Consider the following 24297-nt stretch of genomic DNA (forward strand, 5'->3'; position numbering starts at 1 on the left):
TGAAATGGGTTTCCATGGCCGAGCAGCCGCACACAAGTCTAAGATCACCACGAGCAATGCCAAGTGTCGGCTGGAGTGGTGTAAAGCTCGCCGCCATTGGACTCTGGGGCATTGGAAACGCGTTTTCTGGAGTGATGACACACTTCACTATGGCAGTCCGAATGATGAATGTGGGTTTGGCGGATGCCAGTAGAATGCTACCTGCCCCAATGCATAGTGCCAACTGTAAGATTTGATGGAGGAGGAATAATGGTCTGGGGCTGTTTTTCATGGTTGGGGCTAGGGCCCTTAGTTCCAGTGAAGGGAAATCTTAACGCTACAGCATACAAACACATTGTAGACGATTCTGTTTGTCCAACTGTGTGGCAACAGTTTGGGGAAGGCCCTTTCCTGTTTCAGCATGACAATGCCCCTGTGTACAAAGCAAGATAGGTGTGGAAGAACTTGACTGGCCTGCACAGAGCCCTGACCTCAACCCTATCGAACACCTTTGGGATGAATTGGAACGCCGACTGCGAGCCAGCCCTAATCGTGCAACATCAGGGCCCGACCTCACTAATGCTCTTTTGGCTGAAAAGGAAACAAGTCCCCGCATCTAGTGGAAACCCTTCCCAGAAGAGTGGAGGCTGTTATAGCAGCAAAGGGGGGACCAACTCCATATTAATGCCTATGATTTTGGAATGAGATGTTCGACTACCAGGTGTCCACATAATTTCGGTCATGTAGTGTATCTGCTGGGATGGTGTAAATAAAACTATGCTGCATTACACACTGCAATGGATATTCTAACCCTGAGCCCCGGCTTGCTCTGCTGTTGCTGATCAAAAACGTTTTTGTGTGCTGCTTAACCAATGGCTGTGCTGTGTAGGCCTACTGTGGCAGTTCAGGAGGAGAGTCAAAGGCTTCATTCTGATTTTTTGTTGTTGTTGATTAGGCCTAGTCTTGCTTGCGGACTAGCCTAACCTATGTTTGTTCAGTTTGAGGAGAGGTCAACTTTGAAAGCTTGCTACTACTATAATAGATTTGATTAAAAACAATATGTTTCTTGCCCATGATGTAGGGCCTATTTATCATGTTGATCTCAAAATAAGCCAGATTCAAGTAACTTACATTGTGGTGCTGACACTTGAACCAGCAGCCGCCGCACAATCAATCGGAAATGGACAACTCATGGTGCTGAACGTAGGCAAATTCGAGGAAGGCCTACCTGTTTGACAGACAGAAATAGGCTATAGGATCCTATATCCATAGATTTGTCAGCCATTTCCCTCACCCACCATGCACTCTCAGAGGTGGAAAAAGTACTAAATTGTCATACTTGAGTAAAAGTAAAGATACTTTAATATAAAATAACTCAAGTAAAAGTGAAAGTAACCCAGTAAAATACTACTTGAGTAAAAGTCTAAAAGTATCATATTTTAAAAGTACTTAAGTACAGTGGTGGAAAAAGTATTCAAATGTCATACTTGAGTAAAAGTACAAAGTAAAAGCAAATGCTATACATCAATTTCCTTATGTTTAGCAAACCAGACGGCACAAATTCCTTTTTGATTCCTTTTTTTTTAACATTCAGGGGCACACTCTAACATAATTTACAAAGGAAGCATTTGTGTTTAGTGAGTCCACCAGATCAGAGGCAGTAGGGATGACCAGGGTCGTTCTCTTGATAAGTGTGTGAATTTGACCTTTTTCCTGTACTGCTAAGCATTCAAATTGTAACTAGTGTACATGGGGTGTCAGGGAAAATGTATGGAGTAAAAGTACATAATTTTCTTTAGGAATGTAGTGAAGTAAAAGTAGTCAAAAATATAAATAGTAAAGTAAAGTACAGATACCCCCAAAAACTACTTTAGTACTTAAAAGTATTTTTACTTAAGTACTTTACACCACTCTACCTCCGTGTCAGTGAAGGTGTTAAGTTAAAACCAAGACTCGTATTAAGCGGGTATGAGATGGTATGCCATAGGCCTAGTTTTTTTATTTTTAAGAAATTGGCTAAAATCACAGGCCTACCCCTTGTTAGCTTAAGATTTAGAAGAAAATAAAACTGATCCGATTATATAAAGCAGTGGTCACCAACCTTTTCTGAGTCAAGATCACTTTCTTTGTCAAAAAGCAAGTCTAGATCTAGCATTCAGATTTAGAAAAAAAACATGACTTAAAAACGTAAGCCTTTGCAACATTAACCAATTAGAAACAGTTCTGTAGCAATGAGGTTTGTGCAGTAAGCTATAGGCCCAATACATTATCACTGCATATTGGCTATGCTTGAATTGCCCTGAAGATGTTGTTCTTCTCAGACCATTTTGAAATTATATTTGAAAAGAAAATGGTATATGATCACAATGGTAATAGATATTGGGGGGGGGGGCAGTGCCCCTGTGACTTCAATTTTGGACCCCCTTGTGGCCCCCCTAAATGTGGAGTATGAAATCATTTTTACATAACACATTTTTGCTATCGTTCTGTTTTACATCCGTTATTAGACAGTGGCAACGATGATGATTATGAACATGGTCTTTTGCCTGCTAATGCCTGCAATGCGGTGAAGAAAACTATATGACAACAATAACGTCTAATGTAACTGGCCCCTCTAACAGTACAACTGGCCCCAGCTTGGCCCCCCCCAGTTTAAATGGTCTAGAACCGCCACTGGCTACAGCCTTCTATAGCCGAGCAGACACAAAATGTACTTTGCTTAGGAAGTAAGTAATCTAATTCTGTCACTATCAATTGATTAAGCTATTCACTTTCTGTAAAATAGAATATGTTTAAACCCAGACAGCTTTCAGGAAAACTCTTGTAATCTTCTCAGTGGCAATTTTAGAATGTAAATCTTGGCGGGGCAAACGCACTACACAACACAAAATAAAACATTAATTGCACTATAACGTGACAAACAGTGCCCACAAACTGTTACTGCCTACTTAAAGCTGTCCCAATAACAGAGCTTTCTTTTCAGCACCATGGAGTGAATCCTTACCACTGTTACACCTGGCTATCAGCGGAGCCTTGTCTGGCAGCAAAAAAGTTCATTCAGCCTCATTTACTGCCTTTTTAAAAACATAGCTTATATGTCTGACTTGCTTAAACAAATGTGATTTTTTACTGACAATTGAGATGTACAAACTATGGCATAAGGGGACAATGAGCGGATTAGGGGCAATTCGTAATTTTTATTAAGACATTAATGAGCGAGCTAGGATGGAATTAGTCAATATAACTATTTATTCAGCACTTTTGAAATGTACAGTGACAATTCAGAACATGGGCGTTCTTAAAGTATTCTCCCTGTACACCAAGTCAGAACCGTAGGATAAATAAAGAGGGCATATAAGCAGACAATAAAAGCTCTTTCAATATTAAATCACTACATTTGATCTAAAACAGGCCATAGGCTACATGTGCACACCAAGTCAGAACAGTAGGCTAAGTTATGAGGGGGAAAGGGACCTAATTATTAGGGTGAGGCACATGGGCTACTAACAGCTTACTACACAACATACACTTAGTATTACATTCTTAGCTACAGTATACATATCTCCCTGGCATATAAAATCATTTATGCAGTACCTTGTGCCATGTTTACTTGAATAGGAAGGTGGCACGGCGGTCCTTGTGGGCAAATTTAGTCATCAAACTTTGTCATCAAAGTCTGGCATTCTCTGGATTTATGGTGCTTACAAGACAACTAGGAACTCTGAAAAAAACAAGGTCAAATCATGACGTCAGTTATCTTTAGGCCAGAGCTATAGAAAGAGGCCAGAGTTCCCAACATGGAATTCGGAGTTAGTTTCCCCATGAGTGACAGAACACTGAGCCAATCACGGGGTAACTAGAGAACATTACCAACCCCTACACTCTGTATTTTCCGCAAACTGCCCCACCTCCAAAGAAATCACTGAGCTAGGCGGAAACACCTGCATTTTGGAGATGCCTTACTCAAGAAAGCAAAAAGAGACCATATTTGGATGCGGCTTTATTAACTCAATGATATATATTTTTTTACATTGTTTGCAAACTGATATGTGACACGTATTTAATGCCAAAATAACATGCAAAACAGGAAATTGTTATTATTGTTTGCTAAACACGTGGGGCTCTAAACAGCTGGGGCTCTGCCCCACCTGCCCTGAATGACGGGTCACCACTGGACATTCTCTCATTAGGTTAAGCCATGGAAGAAGAGGACTCACCAGTTAAAGGTGCACAATGCAGATATCGCTATGTCATTTCCTGGTTGCAAAAATTCTAATAGTTTTCCTAATTTCAGTTTATGTGACATAACAAGCAGTCATTCTGGAGAGAATCACTGTGAAATATATTTTCCATAACCAGAAATATTGTATTTTCAGCTGTTTGAAGCTGGTGTGCAAAACCGAAAGTAAAAGACGCAAAAACGAAACGTAAGCACAGGAAGCATAGAAATAGCGCACATATAATAGATATACCGCTTTTAGACTTGCTTTCAATGAGAAGGACATATCTATAACCCACATTTCTATGTGAATTTGGTCGGGTCGCCCAAAAAGTTACATATTGTAGCTATAAAGCTTACATTTCTCTGAGTAGGTAGGTCTAACTTTTGAAAGTACCATGCTCAGATTCCTAATCACGTCTCAGATTTAATTATTTGCAAACATCGACATTTTCGTTGCAAACAAGACACACTGATTTGGCATTGGATAAATATGATAAGATGAACCCATAGGCCTATCTCCCTGTCCATTCTGAGCCTGTAATTTCGGTAATTTGTGTGGTATTAAAAAAATATTCTGCTAATATGTAAAATGACGTATAATTGCATGAAATGTTTATAAAAGGCCATTTTTTCTCGGACCTGCAAATACAATGATAGATTCATGCATGCAATTATTTTATTATAAAAGGGATCTCTCCACCCCTACTCTTGTCTACGGTGGTCTGCGAACCCACAACCTTCTGACCCACAGCCCTGTGTGCTATCAAAATTCCTGCATTGCCATATAATACTTACAGATCCAAGAGCAGTTTCTAAAACTGCATATCTAAGGCTCTGGTCTGACCAAGAAGTAAGGGTAAACGTTAGACATGTTCACTGCTACCCACTTTATGTTTGAATTATTATTTGGGGTATAAGGGCAGGAGGGTCACTTGTTTCCTTTCAAGCGTTCTGGGAGGGTTTAGGTAAAATATATTTTGCTGAAGGAAGGGACATTTTAATTTAAGAGGTCTGATTTTCTCCATGTAACCCTTATTATAAATAACGTTCACTCCCTAACTTTCCTGTCAGTGGGCTAATTTAGTTAGCTCCCTCACGAGCCTAACCGCACTATTCATAGTCGGTTGGTCTATTTTTCCATTCAGTACCTCCTTGGTTTTATATGTACCGTGTGACTCCATGCTCTCTGAGGGGTCTAAGGGCCACTCTTGGCCTGGATGCTCTGTCTCAAGAGTGGCCTAAAGTGTTCTTGTACGCTTTTCCCCCGTTGCCTCTGATTTCAGGTTCTTCATCGGATAAAGCATCAACACCACAGGGTCCTACCAGTAGCGCTGAGATGGCCAGGCAGACCTTGGTTCTTGGAGCTCTTCAACTGGTGTGGGGGTCACTCTGGCCTCTTCCAACCAGGCCATACCTCCCGTCCTTGGTGGACGGCCTGATTTGGCACCCCAACCCCACTTCCCTTCAGCTGTGGGTATGGCCAATGACGAGCCTATCTCTCAGGAGCTAGTTGTGGCTGTTCATGAGACTCTTAGAAAAGCGAGAGCCCCATCCACTCAGTCGCTTTATGCTCTCAGATGGAGACTATTCTCCTCTTGGTGTGACGCTAGATAGCTATACCCAGTTACCTGTCCTGTCTCTCGTCCTTTGTTTTCTCCAGTCCCATCTGGACATTAGCAAGATAGGCCTCCATTTCAACTTCTCATGACATGGTGGATGGCCACAAGCTGGGCAGTCATCCTCTTGTGTTGCAGTTTCTGAAGGGTGTCCGGCGGCTACAACCGGGCCGCGTTCTGCATGCCCCTGGTCCCAAGGGCCCTGGCAAGGCCTCCATCTGAGTCAATAGCTCAGTCTGACTTGAAATCTCTCTCCCTAAAAACTGCTTTTCTCCTGGCTCTCTTTGCGTGTAAGCGAGCTACATGCCCTCTCTGTATGTGTGGACTGTTTGAGATGGAAGGCTGAGGACATGGGCGTGTCCCTGCTGCGGAACCTGTCCTTTCTACCTAAAGTGCTTTCCTCTCAGCACATTAACCAGTTGGTGGAGATAGTGCAAGCAGAGGACAGAATGCCCCAATCTGGCTAGGACGAAAACTTGCTTTCCCTGTGCCTGGTTAGAGTGCTACGGGCATACATGTCCAAGATGCAATCTCTGAAACGCACCCAACAACTGTTTGTGTTTTATGATGGCAAGAAGCTTGGCCTGCCGGTCTCTAAAAAGTGGCTCTCCCATTGGATGTTGGATACCATCTCCCAGGCCTACATGGGTCAGGGTCAACTAGCCCCAGGAGGCATGGCCACATCTTGGGCGGCCCTGAAAGGTGCTACTTTATCTGCCTAACGGTCCTCGCCATGCACATTTACTATGTATTACCCTCGCTCTTCTGAGCTCCGCCATCTTGCTCGCTGCTGAGGTGTTGGAGATGGGGAATCCTCTGTTCCTCGCGACATTGTTGACACAATCATCCACGGTAAGGACTATAACACTTATCAGTGACGGTCTGAGGGAAGTCGAAATAGATTTATGTACATACCTATAGATTTATGAGACCGGAGGATGACTGTGACTGTCATTTTTTCCAGCTCGGGAACCTGTTTCCAGCATTCCAGGCAAAGAGGATGAGGTAAATCCCGCTTCTAGGTCATAGGGCATTACTTTTTTGATATGGTCTCGATGATTGGCTGATGCAAGGCATCATTTACTGTGAGGACTGTAACACTTACTTGTCACTGTCATCCTTCGGTTTCATAGATCCATAGTTATGTACATAACTTACGTTCTCTGCTAAGTCTGTCTCAATTAGCAACTAAACTGATTGATGGGAAATCTGTCAAGCAAGACCACTGGTCCGCTAGATGACTTTTGGCACCAAAAACAAAGGCAGGATAGAGACTTATGCAGCGGCCCCTGCGGAGGCACGCAGAGGCCAAATTGAGCTCCGTACTGCATCGTTGTGCATCTCTCAAATTCTGTAACAATGCAGATGGCTCCGTATAGCACTGCAGTGACATGATTGGTTGACAGTAGGTGAGGGAGGGAGGTCCTGTATAAACACAAACTCACTTCCTTGAAAACTTCTTGCTCCGCAAAGCGCAAAAGGTATGAATGCCCTGACTTCTCCAGAGGTCGTATCACTGTAAATGCTGCACTGCCAATGCAGACGTTGGATTGACCATGCAGCGCCTTTTCAGTGACAAGAGGGACCATCGATGTGTGGGCTAAACTGAAGCCTTTTATCGTCTGATTCTCATCCCCCTCTTCTCACCAGATCCCCTCTTAGACATCCCCGTTTTTCCTCAGCCCCATTGTGTATTTGATGGAAGCACATTTTAGTTTGTATAATCAGTGAATCCCTTTCAAAAATATTTGCAACATTTGGGTGCTGATCCTCCGTATTGCGGTGCATAAATCATTGTATTCAGTGAAAAAGAGGCACAGATAAATAAATAAAAAGTTGTCTATCTTTTGCAATAATTAAAATAGACGTGTTACAGTGTCCACTTTTGCACTGGTTCATTGTAGCTGAAATCTATACAGCTTGTAGCTGAAATAGTCAAGAAATACATATAACAGAACACATTACTTGAGGTTATAAACACCTGGTTTAGGCCCAAATGATATAGCGTGTCTCAACTGATGAAAATATAAAACACTATGAAAACAGGAATGAGAACTAAACTTTGAGCATCAGAGTAAAACCATAACTGACTACTAGCTGTGTGTCTGTCTGGGGGGCGGGGGGGAATGATAAATCATATTGTCAGATCATATAATGATTTCATTTAAACACACATTGGAACACAATGTAATGAGGAAACTTTTACAGGTACACAATGTGACGTTTTGACAGGACACTCAGGAAACCTCATGTTCCTCCTGTCAGAAGACTCACATATTAAAATGACCAAGACTTGGCCAAATGAACACTTACAGTAGGTTGAGAACTACAGACTGTTTAAGGCAGTGCTTTACTTGGACTGGAATAAGTGCCGGTACTCATTTTGGGTGCCTGTACTGTTTATATTTAGGTGCAGGAGCTCCACAATACTTTTGAGCTAATATTCTATAAGAGGAACAGGAGCTCAAGAAGCAGAACATTTGAGGTGCCGGTACCTAGCTCCGGTGAGCTCCTGCCCAAGTCAAGCACTGGTTTAAGGCAAGAAAACTATAATAATGACAACCAGGGATATAATGAATGAAATGTGAAGACTTCTTTAAAACAGAGATCAATCAAATCTACTGCCAACAACCAAGTGACAAATACAAGGTTATATAATTCTGTTAGTCTTCATATGGCCACCCAGTTCCCATTTATTATAGAAAATATACATTTATCTTTCACCAACATCCATATCACAACTGCATTGAGAACGACACCCCAAACCACCGAGGGTTATTTTTCTATCAGATAAAACCATTACATACAACCTGATGAGGTTCTAATATCCTGCCCATTCAACCGGAGTAAACATTTCATCTCATATCCATAAAACATACATATTTAAAATTAATCAAATCAGATTTATCAGTCTTTACGCATCACTTCACTGTCAGTTCGTATGGTAGAGTGAAAATAATTAATTGTTGAATAATAAACCAGATATGTATACAAACTGTAGATACTGTATGTGTGTGTGTGTGGACGAAAATGATGGGACCCTTAACCTAATATTTTGTTGCACAACCTTTAGAGGCAATCACTGCAATCAAACATTTTCTGTATCTCTCAATGAGACTTCTGCATCTGTTAACAGGTCGTTTGGCCTACTCTTCCTGAGCAAACTGCTCTAGCTGTCTCAGGGTACCTTCTGCACCTGTTAACAGGTCGTTTGGCCCACACTTCCTGAGCAAACTGCTCCAGCTGTCTGAGGTTTGATGGGTGCCTTCTCCAGACTGCAAGTTTCAGCTCTTTCCATAGATGTTGATAGGATTCAGATCAGGACTCACAGAAGGCCACTTCAGAATAGTCCAATGTTTTGTTCTTATTCATTCTTGGGTGCTTTTAGCTGTGTGTTTTGGGTCATTATCCTGTTAGAGGACCCATAACCTGCGACTAAGACAGAGCTTTCTGATACTGGGCAGTACGTTTTGCTCCAGAATACCTCCAGATTTCATTGTGCCCTGCACAGATTTAAGGCACCCTGTGCCAGGCGCAGCAATGCAGCCCCAAAACATAACTGAGCCTCCTCCATGTTTCACTGTAGGTATGGTGTTCTTTTATTTGAAAGCTTCAGTTTTTCATCTGTGAACATAAAGCTGATTGATGTGACTTGCCAAAAAAGCTTGTTTTGACTCATCTGTCCAAAGGACATTCTCCCAGAAGGATTGTGGCTTGTCAATATGCATTTTAGCAAATTCTAGTCTGGCTTTATGCTTTTCTTTCAAAAGTGGAGTCCTCTTGGGTCTTCTTCCATGGAGCCCACTTTCGTTCAAAAAGTGACGGATGGTGCGATCAGAAACTGACGTACCTTTACCTTGGAGTTCAGCTTGCATCTTTTTGGCAGTTATCCTTGGTTCTTTTTCTACCATTTGCACTATTCTTCTGTTCAATCTGGGGTCGATTTTCCTCTTGCGGCCGCGCCCAGGGAGGTTGGTTACAGTTCCATGGACCTTAAACTTCTTAATAATATTTGCAACTGTTGTCACAGGAACATCAAGCTGCTTGGAGATGGTCTTGTAGCCTTTACCTTTACCATGCTTGTCTATTATTTTCTTTCTGATCTCCTCAGACAAATCTCTCCTTTGCTTTCTCTGGTCCATGTTCAGTGTGGTGTACACTATGATACCAAACAGCACAGTGACTACTTTTCTCCATTTAAATAGGCTGAATGACTGATTACAAGATTGGAGACGTGTGATACTAATTAAAGAAACAAATTAGTTTGAAATATCAATATAATCCAATTATTTATTATATTTTCTAAGGGGTACCAACAAATGTGTCAAGGCCATTTTAGAATATCTTTTTAGAATAAGCAATAATTCATCTCTTTTCACAGCTTCTTTGCTTTATTCTATGACATACCAAAGGCATGCAAGTATACATGATAAAAATAGCTTTTAATTTCATCACTTTTCAGGAGGAATGAAGCATTATGAGCTGTAAGGGTACCAACAAATTTGAGCACGTCTGTCTGTATACACACACACAAAAGTGTGGACATACCTACTCATTCCAGGGTTCTCTTTATTTTTACTATTTTCTATAATATAATAATATTGATGACATCAAAACTATAAAATAACACATATGGAGTCATGTAGTAACCAAAAAAGTGTTAAACAAATCAAAATATATTTTATATTTGAGATTATTCAAAGTAGCCACCCTTTGCCTTGACAGCTTTGCACACTATTGCCATTCTCTCAACCAGCTTCATGAGGTAGTCACCTGGAATGCATTTCAATTAATAAGTGTGCCTTGTTAAAAGTGAATGTGGATTTTCTTTCCTTAATGCGTTTGAGCCAATCATTTGTGTTATGCCAAGGTAGGGTTGGTTTAAAAAAGATGGTCTTTTACCAAATAGGGCTAAGTCCATATTATGGCAAGAAAAGCTCTAACAAGCAGAGAGAAACAACAGTCCATCATTACTTTAAAACATGAAGGTCAGTCAAATACAAGCTTCAGAGTTCAGGTAACAGACACATCAACTGTTCAGAGGAGACTGCGTGAATCAGGCCTTCATAGTTAAATTGCTGCAAAGAAACCACTACTAAAGAACACCATTAAGAAGAAGAGACTTGCTTGGGCCAAGAAACACGGGCCATGGATATTAGACCAGTGAAAATCTGTAATTTGGTCCAAATTTGAGATTTTTGGTTCCAACCGCCGTGTCTTTGTGAGATGCAGAGTAGGTGAACCGATGATCTCTGCATGTGTGGTTCCCACCGTGAAGCATGGAGGATGTGTGACGTTGTGGGGGTGCTTTGCTGGTGATGCTGTCTGTGATTTATTTAGAATTCAAGGCACACTTAACCAGCATGGCTACTACAGCATTTTGCAGCGATACACCATCCCATCTGGTTTGCGCTTAGTGGGACTGTCATTTGTTTTTCAACAGGACAATGACCCAACACACATCCAGGCTGTGTAAGGGCTATTTGACCAAGGAGGAGAAGGATGGCGTGCTGCATCAGATGACCTGGCTTCCACAATCACACGACCTCAACCCAACTGAGATGGTTTGGGATGAGTCGGACTGCAGAGTGAAGGAAAAGCAGCCAACAAGTGCTCAGCATGTGGGAACTCCTTCAAGACTGTTGGAAAAGCATTCTTCATGAAGCTGGTTGAGGGAATGCCAAGTGTGCAAAGCTGTCATCAAGGCAAAGGGTGGGTAATTTGAAGAATCTAAAATCTATTTTGTTTTGTTTAATACTTGGTTACTACATGATTCCAAATGTGTTATTTTATAGTTTTGACATCTTCACTATTATTCTACAATGTATAAAATAGTAAAAATAAAGAAAAACCCTTGAATGAGTAGGTGTCCAAACTTTTGACTGGTACTGTGTGTGTCTTACACACACACACACACACACACACACACACACACACACACACACACACACACACACACAGAAAGAAAGGTCCTTGTTTTTGAAAGAAAAACACTTTTTGTCCTTTAAAATAACATCAAATTGATCAGAAATACAGTATAGACAGCCTTTTAAAATGCTAAACTTGGATTAGCTAACACAATGTACCATTGGAACACAGGAGTGCTGGTTGCTGATAATGGGCCTCTGTAGGCCCATTTTTTAACTAGGCAAGTCAGTTAAGAACAAATTCTTATTTTCAATGACGGTCTAGGAACAGTGGGTGTCGGTCTGCCTTGTTCAGGGGCAGACCAACAGATTTGTACCTTGTCAGCTCGGGGATTTGAACTTGCAACCTTTCGGTTACTAGCCAAACGCTCTAACCACTAGGCTACCCTGCCGCCTATGTAGATATTCCATTCAAAAAACAGTTTCCAGCTACAATAGTCATTTACAACATTAAAAATGTCCACACTGTATTTCTGATCAATCTGATGTTATTTTAAATGGACATTTCTCAGTGACCCCAAACTTCGACCAGTAGTGATATAGATATATCCTATGATTTCATCATATATAGATTGATAAAAAAATGGCACAGTGAATATGACATCATTCCAAAGTATTTACTGTGCTCTCCTCCACATGCAAAACCCTGTATCTCATGGGAATATCTTCTACGTCACACACTGAACTGTCTAGAACACAGCCACTCTGATTTCCATTTGAATTTGCCTTCATTTAGTCATTAACAATGATGAAAGCACCATATTCCATCCACACAGCGTAGTAAGTACGCTATGTACAACCACTCCTGTATCTAACAACTGAAAACTGTTGCCTTGCCCAACAACATGGCCGACACAGTAACAGACTGGCACCAAGCTGATGAACACCCACTGATAATAGAGCTTGACATGCAACATCCTTAGAAACCATGAGCTCCTGAGCTGAACTCGTGTGAAATACCTTGGAGGCAGGTCTTGTCTTAACGATACTACACGCTCTGTCTGTCTGCTTGTCATACGTTTCCTTGTCCTGTTGTGCGCTGCGCTGCATGTGCTCATTGTGTGCTTGTTATCTTAAATTGTTTTTAATATCCTTCCCAGGGACTGCAGTTAAATTAGCCGGACGGCTAAAAACAGGCACTTAATGTGAACTGTCCCTGTAAAACTACATTTAATACAGTAAAGTAAATTGACATAGTGATGTGAAAGCTGTAGATATTTGGAGCGACACATATTGCGGTCTTGTGTAGCTCAGTCAGTAGAGCACGGTGCTTACAACGCCAAGGGTCATGGATAAAAGCATTTGCTAAATGGCATATAGTATTATATAGTTTGTTACAATCACTTTGGCACTAATTTCAGAACCTTGATGTCATTTTTCAAAACTCTAGACACAAAACTCACAACCAATGATCAAAATGCATATTTTAAATCTAACACTTTTTCCAATTTCTTGGATACAATACACATAAAGGTAAGATCATCTGTTCATTGAACTAAAATCACCTGTTCAAAATGACACAACTTAACATCAAAGTATTACCATTTCAAAATGCAATTCACACATTACATCTGAGATGACTGTCTATTCATTTCATTACAATGATCTAACTATCAATTGATACAACTGCTCAAAATGATAAGTAACTGTTGCATTACTCTTAACCTGTTTGGGATAGGGGGCAGTATTTTCACGGCCGGATAAAAAACGTACCCGATTTAATCTGGTTACTACTCCTGCCCAGAAACTAGAATATGCATATAATTAGTAGATTTGGATAGAAAACACTAAAGTTTCTAAAACTGTTTGAATGGTGTCTGTGAGTATAACAGAACTCATATGGCAGGCCAAAACCTGAGAAGATTCCATACAGGAAGTGCCCTGTCTGACAATTTGTTCTCCTTCTGTGGCATCTCTATCAAAAATACAGCATCTCTGCTGTAACGTGACATTTTCTAAGGCTTCCATTGGCTCTCAGAAGGCGCCAGAAAGTGGAATGACGTCTCTGGGCGAAAAACAGCAGGAGTTTTTGTGAGTGGTCAGGCAGGGAACAATGACACTGGAGATGCGTGTCCACGAGACGACTCCATGTTTTTCTTTCAGTCTTTGAATGAATACAATGTCGCCCGGTTGGAATATTATTGCTATTTTACGAGAAAAATAGCATAAAAATATATTTTAAACAGCGTTTGACATGCTTCGAAGTACGGTAATGGAATATTTTGATTTTTTTGTCACGAAATGCGCTCGCGCGTCACCCTTCGGATAGTGACCTCAACGCATCGAACAAAACGGAGCTATTTCAATATAACTATGGATTATTTCGAAACAAAACAACATTTGTTGTTGAAGTAGAAGTCCTGGGAGTGTATTCTGACAAAGAACAGCAAAGGTAATCCAATTATTCTTATAGTAATTCTGAGTTTAGTGAGCACCAAACTTGGTGGGTGTCAAATTAGCTAGCCTGTGATGGTCTAGCTATCTACTCAGAATATTGCAAAATGTGCTTTCGCCGAAAAGCTATTTTAAAATCTGACACCACGATTGCATAAAGGAGTTCTGTATCTATAATTCTTAAAATAATTGTTATGTTTTCTGTGAACGTTTATCGTGAGTAATTTAGTAAATTCACCGGAAGTTTGCGGTGGGTATGCTAGTTCTGAACATCACATGCTATTGTAAAAAGCTGTTTTTTGATATAAATATGAACTTGATTGAACAAAACATGCATGTATTGTATAACATATTGTCCTAGGAGTGTCATCTGATGAAGATCAAAGGTTAGTGCTGCATTTAGCTGTGGTTTTGGTTTTTGTGACATATATGCTTGCTTTGAAAATGGCTGTGATTATTTTTGGCAGGGTACTCTCCTGACATAATCTAATGTTTTGCTTTCGCTGTAAAGCCTTTTTGAAATCGGACAATGTGGTTAGATTAACGAGAGTCTTGTCTTTAAAATGGTGTAAAATAGTCATATGTTTGAGAAATTGAAGTTATAGCATTTTTGAGGAATTTGTAATTCGCGCCACGCCTATCATTGGATATTGGAGCAGGTGTTCCGCTAGCGGAACGTCTAGATGTAAGAGGATATCGGAAGATGGTGTGGTGGGACGCAGACCTCGTATTGGATCATATAATGCAGCTCTCCTTGTTACCTTCCTTGATGAGCTAAATCAGGTCTGTAGAGCTGATGGCGTGACCTATGTCATTGTATTGGATATTGGCGAGGCGTTCCGCTAGCGGAACATCTAGATGTAAGAGGTTTTATTCAGGTCTGTAGAGCTGATGGAGTGGACCTGTCAATGTGTTGGATAATGTCAGGTTCAGCATGGTTTCAGGCCCATCCACAATTTACCACCCTGTACGTATCCCCATACTCTCCTTAACCCGATTGAGGATTCTTTTCTCCACATGGCGGTGGAAGGTATATGATAGGTGCCCTCACGAATAAGCCACCCTTCTCCAGGCCATGGATGACGCATGCAATGACATCACGGCTAACCAGTGTCAGGCCTGGATTCGCCATGCCCGGAGATTCTTCCCAAGGTGTTTGGCTAATGAAAACATCCATTGTGATGTGGATGAGAACCTGTGGCCAAACCCACAAGACAGGGTTGATGGAAATATAGAAGTACAGTAAACAATCCTTTGTTTTGCGTTTTACAGTAAGCCAGGTGAGGAACACTGCAGTTTGTTTTACTGTAGTTTCTTACATTTTTTGTAGCTAATTATTTTTGCTTTGATTCAAAGAAACCTATTTCAGCAATACATTTCAGATTTTGTTCAATGATTCCACTGTGTCTGTAGTATTCGCTCTACTAGTTATTTTAGTGATGTACTTACATGTAGTACCATAATGAAACATGGATCACATATTTTGTACTACAATATATGTTTGTACAAACAACTACACAGTGAAACTATCTGTATCTTGTGTGTGGGTGATTTAAATTAATGTTCCTATGGTATTTCATGACAAATTAGTTATTTGAACCAATGATTTTGCAAGTCCAAGGTTTCTTTAAAGATATGAATGCACAATGCAATGTTTTGAACATGAGACAGCCTGTGTTACAAGTGATGACTGTTTTGAGTTTTGGTTCTGAAATTAGTGCCAAAGTGATCGTAAAAAACGGTATTTTTTATTTATATATATATATATATATATATAAAAATACAGTTTTATATATATATATTTATTATCTGCCTGAGACCACAGCCCTATTAAAATATATTTAAAAATGAAGCATACTTGTGTACTCGTTTCCTTGACGTAAACTGTACCCAATTTTTGGTTTGTGTGAGGTTTTCGATTTGGTTCGCTGTAATGAGTGTATCATTTGTTTACTTTGTGTTAAAAATGTAGTGCTACATAGCCACTTCAGCAGCGCTCCAGGAACCAGACTTCGTTGTGTCGGTGTGCGGCTGCGGGGCTGGTATAGCCGGCCACGATGAAGGACTCGCTCACACACAGCTGTGGAGAGTCCAGCACCTCGCCCAGAGCATGGATCTCCCCTAGGATAGAGGTCTCAGTGGTGGGTCCACTGAACGACCTGACAGGGGAGAGAGAAAGAGATGGATGAAAGGTTACACAGTTATTTAAGTGCCTTTGAATGGGGTATGGTAGTAGGTGCCAGGTGCACCGGTTTGTGTCAAGAACTGCAACCCTGCTGGGTTATCATGCTCAACAGTTTCCCGTGTGTATCAAGAATGGTCCACTAACCCAAAGGACATCCAGCCAACTGTGGGAAGTATTGGAGTCAACATGGGCCAGCATCCCTGTGGAACACTTGACACCTTGTAGAGTCCATGTCCTGATGAATTGAGGCTGTTGAGGGAAAAAGGGGGTTCAACTCAATATTAGGAAGGTGTTCTTAATGTGTTGTACATTACGTGTACACTACATGATCAAAAGCATATGGACGTGCTAGTCGAACATCTCATTCCAAAATTACGGGCATTAATATGGAGTTGGTCCCCCCTTTGCTGCTATAACAGCCTCCACTCATCTGGGAAGACTTTCCACTAGATGTTGGAACATTGCTGCGGGGACTTGCTTTCATTCAGCCACAACAGCATTAGTGAGGTCGGCACTGATGTTGGCCGATTAGGCCTGGCTTGCAGTCTGCGTTCCAATTCATCCCAATGGGTTTGATGGAGTTGAGGTCAGGGCTCTGTGCAGGCCAGTCAAGTTCTTCCACATTGATCTCGACAATCCGTTTCTGTATGGACCTCGCTTTGTGCACTGTCATGCTGAAACAGGAAAGGGTCTTCCCCAAACTGTTGCCACAAAGTTGGAAGCACAGAATTGTCTAGAATGTCATTGTATGCTGTAGCATTAAGATTTCCCTTCACTGGAACTAAAGGGCCTAGCCTGAACCAAGAAAAACAGCCACAGACCATTATCACTGCCTGCCAGATGGTGAAGCGTGATTCATCACTACAGAGAATGCGTTTCCACTGCACCAGAGTCCAATGGCAGTAAGCTTAACACCACTCCAGCCGACGCTTGGCATTGCGTATGGTGATGTTAGGCTTGTGTGCGGCTGCTCGGCCATGGAAACCCATTTCATGAAGCTCCTGATAAACAGTTATTGTGCTGAAGTTGCTTCCAGAGGCAGTTTGGAACTTGGTAGTGCGTGTTGCTAACAAGGACAGACAACTTTTACGCGCTACGCACTTCTGTGAGCTTGTGTGGCCTACCGCTTTGCGGCTGAGTCGTTGTTGCTCCTACACGTTTCAACTTCACAATAACTGTACTTACAGTTGATCGGGGCAGCTCTAGCAGGGCAGAAATGTAATGAACTGACTTGTTAGAAAGGTGGCATCCAATGACGGTACCACGTTGAAAGTCACTGAGCTCTTCAGTAAGGCCATCCTACTGCCAATGTTTGTCTATGGATATTGCATGGCTGTGTGCTTGATTTTATACACCAGTCAGCAACCCCCTCACCTGCTGTAGACCACGGTGGCAGGCCATGTCTCCATGGTGATGTCAGGGTCAAAGGGCGTGGGGGGTTGGTCCTGGTGTTTGGACGGTAAGTAGTAGGCCACCGTCACATCTCTGGACAGGCTGGAGCGAGAGTCATCAGTCCTCACCACCGTCACAATGGGAAGGGTCATACCCAGGTAGTTACCTGGCACACACAGAGGGATGAGAAGGACACAAACAGAGGTTAAAGGGATACTTTGGGATTTTGGCAATAAGGCCCTTTATCTACTTCTCCAGAGTCCAAGAGACTTGTGGATACCATTTGTCTCTGCATGCAGTTTGAAGGAAGTTAGTAACTAGCTTTACCCATAGACTTCTAGTCATTGTGCTAACGCAAGTTGGCTTCCAAAACTACTTCCAATTTCCTTCTTACTGAACACAAAGACATACAAATAGGGCTGTCCCGACAAAAATGAATATTGGTTGACCAAGAGTAGTCTGTTCTTTCGACCAATCGATTGGTCAAAATGTTAAAACGTGTATTTTTGAACATACATACAGCGGAAGTCGAAAGTTCGTACACACTTAGGTTGGAGTCATTAAAACTTATTTTACAACCACTCCACAAGTTTCTTGTAAACAAACTATAGTTTTGGCAAGTCGGTTAGGACATCTACTTTGTGCACGACAGAGGTAATTTTTCCAACAACTGTTTACAGAGATTATTTCACTTAATCACAATTCCAGTGGGCCAGAAGTTAAAATACACTCCTCCTGCAGCAAAGCACCCCCACAACATGATGCTGCCACCCCCGTGCTTCACAGTTGGGATGGGGTTCTTTGGCTTGCAAGCCTCCCCCTTTTTCTTCCAAACACAATGATGGTCATTATGGCCAAACAGTTCTGTTTTTGTTTCCTCAGACCAGAGGACATTTCTCCAAAAAGTACAATATTTGTCCCCATGTGCAGTTGCAAACCGTAGTCTGGCTTTTTTTATGGCGGTTTTGGAGCAGTGGCTTCTTCCTTGCTGAGCGGCCTTCCAGGTTATGTTGACATAGGACTCGTTTTACTGTGGATATAGATACTTTTGTACCTGTTTCCTCCAGCATCTTAACAAGGTCCTTTGCTGTTGTTCTGGGATTGATTTGCACTTTTCGCACCAAAGTACGTTCATCTCTAGGAGACAGAACGCGTCTCCTTCCTGAGCGGTATGACGGCTACGTGGTCCCATGATGTTTATACTTGCATACTATTGTTTGTACAGATGAACGTGGTACCTTCAGGCATTTGGGAATTGCTCCCAAGGATGAACCAAGGATGAACCAGACTATTTTTCTGAGCTCTTGACTGATTTGTTTTGATTTTCCCATGATGATGTCAACCAAAGAGGCACCGAGTTTGAAGGTAGGCCTTGAAATACATCCACAGTTACACCTCCAGTTGACTAAACTAATGTCAATTAGCCTATCAGAAGCTTCTAAAGCCATGACATCCTTTTCTGGATTTTTCCAAGCTGTTTAAATGCACAGTCAACTTAGTGTATGTAAACTTCTGACCCACTGGAATTGTGATACAGTGAATTATAAGTGAAATAATCTGTTTGTAAACAAATATGTTGGAACAATTACTTGCTAAAACTATAGTTAACAAGAAATTTGTGGAGTGGTTGAAAAAAAACGAGTTTTAATGACTCCAACATAAGTGTATGTAAACTTTCAATTTCAACTGTACATGGATTCTTCTCTGCTACTCTCACTCACCTGAGGTATTCTGCTGGCAGATATATCTCATGAGCTTCATGAAGCCGGCACAGATGCTCTGCTCGTACGTGTCCTCTCGCACAGTGATACACGCCCAGCTGGCCTGGTTGTAGACTCTCTTCTCATACTGCACAGGACAATGCATAGGGCAGAACGATGGACAAATGGTACGAGGGGCAGAGAGAGGGAAAGAATGAGAGAGAGCAGAAGAGAAAGAGAAATGACAGACAGGGCTAGAAGTGCAGGGATACATTAAGGGTTGCCCTATTGCCTGGCTCAAGTGAACTGAGCAGTTGTGCTAGTTGAGCTGTTCCGGAAGTTGCCCCATTGGGCAGATGATTTAAAGGTCCAATGCAGCCATTTTTACCTCTACATCAAATCATTTCTGGGTAATAAGTAAGTACCTTACTGTAATTGCATTTTATTAAAATGGTCGAAAAGAAACAAAAACAACTTCTTAGCAAAGAGCAATTTCTCAAGCAAGAATTTTGCTAGGACTGTCTGGGAGTTGTCTTAGTGGGGAGGGAGAAACTGAAAACAGCTGTTGTTGGCAGAGAGGTTTGGAACTCTCTTATTGGTTTAACAAATGTAATGCCTGTTGATGTCACCAGGCAGGCCGAAACTCCATCCCACCAAAACAGGCTGAAATGTCAGGTGGTCTTCTCAAACAGCTCTTACAAAAAGGGCATGGTCATAATCTTTACAGTATTATTCCAACCTTAGTGTGGAAATAAATAAATAAATATATATATATATATATATATATATATATATATATATATATATATATATATATATATATATATAAAAACACAGAAAAAGCACATTTTTGACTGCACTGGGGCTTTAATATTTTTTTTGTTTTAAAACAACCAAACTGCAAAGAATTCCAATAGCCTAAAGCTGATCTTTCATTTTTTAAATGAAAGACAGCAAATGTATGGTATTTATGCCAGTCGGGCAAGTTGAGCCCCCCTATGTGTAGATGAATGGCAGGCAATACTTTACATGACATTTCTGCATGTAAATACAGTGCATTTGGAAAGTATTCAGATCCCTTCCCTTTTTCCACATTTTCTTACATTACAGCCTTATCCTAAAATGGAGTAAATAAATGTTTTTCCTCAATCTACACACAAAACCCCATAATGACAAAGCGAAAACAGGTTATTCAAATTTTTTGCAAATGTATTCAAAATAAAACAGAACTGTGTAATTTAAGTACATTAAGTACATTTGCAAACATTTAAAAAAAAAAACTTTTTGTTTTGTGATTATGGGGTATTGTGTGTAGATTGATGAGGGGGGAAAAAATAACTTAAATACATTTTAGAATAAGGCTGTAATGTAACAAGATTTGGAAAAAGTCGAAGGGGTGTGAATCATTTCTGAATGCACTGTAACTAATTTCGAGCAACCCCCCCCAAAAAAATACTTCTGACTTTCCTGACGGGCAATTACCTTTCACACCTTAATGTCAATCCCTGGAATTGATTGATAAAGAAAGCAATAGAGAGCTATATAAAATAGTGGTAGATATTGATTTATTCATATCCATCTTCTTTAACTCAAATTAAAGAAAATGCTCAAAGGCTTGCATCAATACTGTTAATTACAATGCTCCCTGTTTACTCAAACTCAATGAAATCAAGCTGAGAATATAAGATAGGCTAGATAAAGCAACTGCCTGTCCGCCATTCCATCTTTCCCTACTGGGTGATGGGGACAGAGGGAGCAATGAATGAGTACAAAGGGGGCTAGACTAGCTTACATTCTCTTTGCATGTGATCAGTGTGAAGGGGACTTTCTCCCTGTCCGTCGTGCTCTCTGTGTCTGAGGTGAGCTGTTGGATGGGCTGGGCCATGTCTGGAAGGAAAGGGACAGAGGGGTTAGAGCCTGGCGTCACACAATGCCACCTATAAGATAAACGACCACACAAGACAGTGATCGGTTTCTCTTCCTCAGATGGCATACAGCACAATAATAATTATACTGCTGTGCTGTAGTACACTGGGCTTCTGTGTAAAGGAAACCGTTTTGATGAGAATAATCTTATAACATAATTGAAAAATCAGTTTGAAAACAAGTAGACAATCTCAAAATAGATTTGGACAAGGCTAATAGAAGTGTATTGAATGTTACATTTCTGACAAAGTATCTTCTCACTGAGTGATCTTAGACGAGTGACTGAAGTTTAGGAAGCAATGAGAGCCCTAAGGAAGCACATCATAGGAACATTTAGGTCATGTGGGGATGTTTCAGATGGACAGGTTTGCCACCATTGTGGGTGGTCTGTGCACTGCAGAATCCAATGTACACTCAAGTTGGACGCAAATTAACTTTGGGGTCATCGTACACTGTAGAACCTTTGCCTGCGTCCGAATGACACAAATTAACTTTGAGGTCGTCTTTAATGAAGCACCATTCTCTCCCTGATCAACTAGCCTAAAATATTAAAGCTTTTGTTTGTTTTCCTTATGTGACCTATGACCTATTTTCTGTACTGGAGGAAAACAGCTACGCTAACATCTTGACCACAACGTGCGCGAGCATTGCAAAATAAATGTACATATACATGTTATTCAATCATTGCACGTAGCCAGGTGCTAAAATAGAACTTGGTTCCATTTGTGACGCTTGATGCGCAGCAAGTTCCGCCTCTCCCATCTCCTCATTGGTTTTTAAGCGTATATACCCACGTGTCATTGAAAGATGAACTGAGGTCCACACTCCAGTCGGTGGTGGTAATGCACGTTGCTAACCGCCATATAAAGTCCAAAGAAGAAGAAGCCTGAATGAGGAGAGATTACTCGAAACAAATTCAATTTACCCTTTTATCTGTGGATTAATTGTCAGAGTAGAGGACCTTGTGCATTTCAGGTAAATTAACAACCCAATGTTTATATCCCAGGACAAATAAGCTAGCAACAGCAAGCTAACTTGCTAAATTGCCATGAATGTTTAATGCTTTTCGACCTGTCCCCAAATTAATATAGTTGGTTTAGAGTTCATTTTGATATTTAAACCTGCGTGTCCTGATCGTGTCTGAACAAAATCAACACGCACACGCGTGGTCTGGTCAGCATGTAAAATACTCATGTTGTACCCATCTGCACTAGAACCAAAATAATCTAGGCCCATTCAGCTGTTTAGCTCTGAGCTGTGGCTACAAAACAAACTCACTCTAATCTGATTATAACCCACCATTTTGTGACTATGAAAGGGCAAACAGGCTTGCATATCTAAAACGTTTATCTAAACTACCTAGCCTGTAGGCCTTGGTCTATTCCACAAAATAACATCTAAAGGTGTTAGCCTTATCAAGGTGTAGGTGTTATTCTCCATCTTACAACAGGTTGAATAGTGCAGGCCAGTTTCAGTCATGGTTTCTCTCACAGCTAACCATTTACTTTGATGGTCTATTTTTTTTTTCCCTTCAAAAGCTGATTCTGAAAGGGTGAGTTGTCCCCTTACCCTAGTGTTGTGAAGAAAGTTCAGACCTGTACAATTAACCTACATTTTCCATAACGACATTGAGTTCACAGTCCATTATACTACATAATAACATGTGCCAGTAGAAATGTGTACTTTAGTATGCTTGATGAGAAATTGTTTATCATGTGTTGCTGGTCCAAGTCATCTTCTGCCATAATGGGTCAGAAATGATTTAAAATCAAAATGGTTTACATGTAAATACAGACCTCACGACGTTTTCCCCACCTACACACCACGCTGTAAAGGATAGTGGTTCAAGTAGCGTTCGAATAAAACAGGCGTTTGTCAGTATGCGAGGGGAGCAAGGAGTGATTCAAACGTTTCAGGTGCAGGACAATGTGTGCATGCTTGCATGTCGACCCTATAGCAATCTAAATCTACAATCCTCCCCCTCTTACCCTGGGGAACTTGAACATGATGTACTCTGCCAATGTCCTGCCAGTAGTTTAACAGGCGATCCTGACCCTCTTCCTCCATAGCATCGTTTTCTCCATCCGCCCCCCCGCTGCTGCAGAGGTCTGAATCGAAGTCATCCTCGTCGAAGGCATCCAAGTCCTCTAGCGTGATAGTGGGTCTTGATCCAGATTCACCCCCGCGACTGTCACCTCCTTCGCCACTCATGTGACAGCCTCCTCCATTCATGGTTATTTTGACAGAAGTGCCCAAAAACTACTTGCAACAGTCGCAGATCTCCAGCGGGAGGGAAGATTGTTGAAGTGATAACAGCAGGCTACAATGTTGCCGACCTAGTTAGCTTGATAGCTGGCCAGCAAGCCCAGAAAACTTTACAAACGGAACGAATCATGACAACCACGGCATTAGGTCGACAGTGCCTGTCAAATACGTACGACTGATGTACAAAGTATAATATAGTTAGTAAAACCACCCGGTTCTTGTGCACATAAAGCAACTTCGAACGTCTCTCTCCCCGTGCGGTGATGACTTGTATTTTAAATTCAAGGCTCTCTCTGGTCACATGGCATACAGTGGGTCGTCACTAGTTACCACAGCTACAAATGGATAAACACTGCCCATTTCTGAATGTTATCATCTTAACATCTGATTTTAAACTCAACCTTAACTACACTGCTAACCTTATGCCTAACCTTAAATGTATTTTTCAGGATTTTGACTTTGTGGTTGTGTAACTACTGAGAACAGTATGTGGGTGTGATCAAAGGCGTACTTCTCTGATAGGTGAAGAAAACATTTATTTAAATGTATAAAACATATACATGACTAACTTTGACATTACCTTGGTGTAAATATATTTGCAAACATTTAAAAAAAAATGTGTGCAAATTCAAGGGGAAATAGTGTTCCTTCTGTTCAAAAAGTGTGTAAAGAGACTTCTCATTTATGAAGG

General features: G+C 41.2%; 1 protein-coding gene across 1 annotated transcript; it reads right to left on the reverse strand.

Annotated features, from left to right (window-relative positions):
• Positions 1–15932: 15932 nt before the first annotated feature.
• LOC106608098 (heme-binding protein 1) lies at positions 15933–23893 on the reverse strand. The gene is made up of 5 exons (XM_014205811.2): positions 23330–23893; positions 21208–21302; positions 19437–19563; positions 17698–17881; positions 15933–16297 (listed from the first exon to the last, which is right to left on the reverse strand). The coding sequence occupies exons 1-5, from the start codon at positions 23571–23573 to the stop codon at positions 16126–16128; spliced, it is 822 nt and encodes a 273-aa protein (XP_014061286.1). The 5' UTR covers positions 23574–23893; the 3' UTR covers positions 15933–16125.
• Between the last annotated feature and the right edge of the window lie 404 nt (positions 23894–24297).

Source organism: Salmo salar, chromosome ssa06 (genome assembly GCF_905237065.1).
Source record: "Salmo salar chromosome ssa06, Ssal_v3.1, whole genome shotgun sequence".
In the NCBI taxonomy this organism is placed as follows: domain Eukaryota; kingdom Metazoa; phylum Chordata; class Actinopteri; order Salmoniformes; family Salmonidae; genus Salmo; species Salmo salar.

What these genes read in the sequence shown, in the direction of transcription:
- LOC106608098 (XM_014205811.2), bottom strand. Translation starts at nt 23,573, where the DNA reads ATGAATGGAGGAGGCTGTCACATGAGTGGCGAAGGAGGTGACAGTCGC. An exon ending in TCATGTTCAAGTTCCCCAGG is followed by an intron (nt 21,303 to 23,329) that starts GTAAGAGGGGGA and finishes CTTTCCTTCCAG; the next exon opens with ACATGGCCCAGCCCATCCAA. An exon ending in CTGCCAGCAGAATACCTCAG is followed by an intron (nt 17,882 to 19,436) that starts GTGAGTGAGAGT and finishes TGTGTGTGCCAG; the next exon opens with GTAACTACCTGGGTATGACC.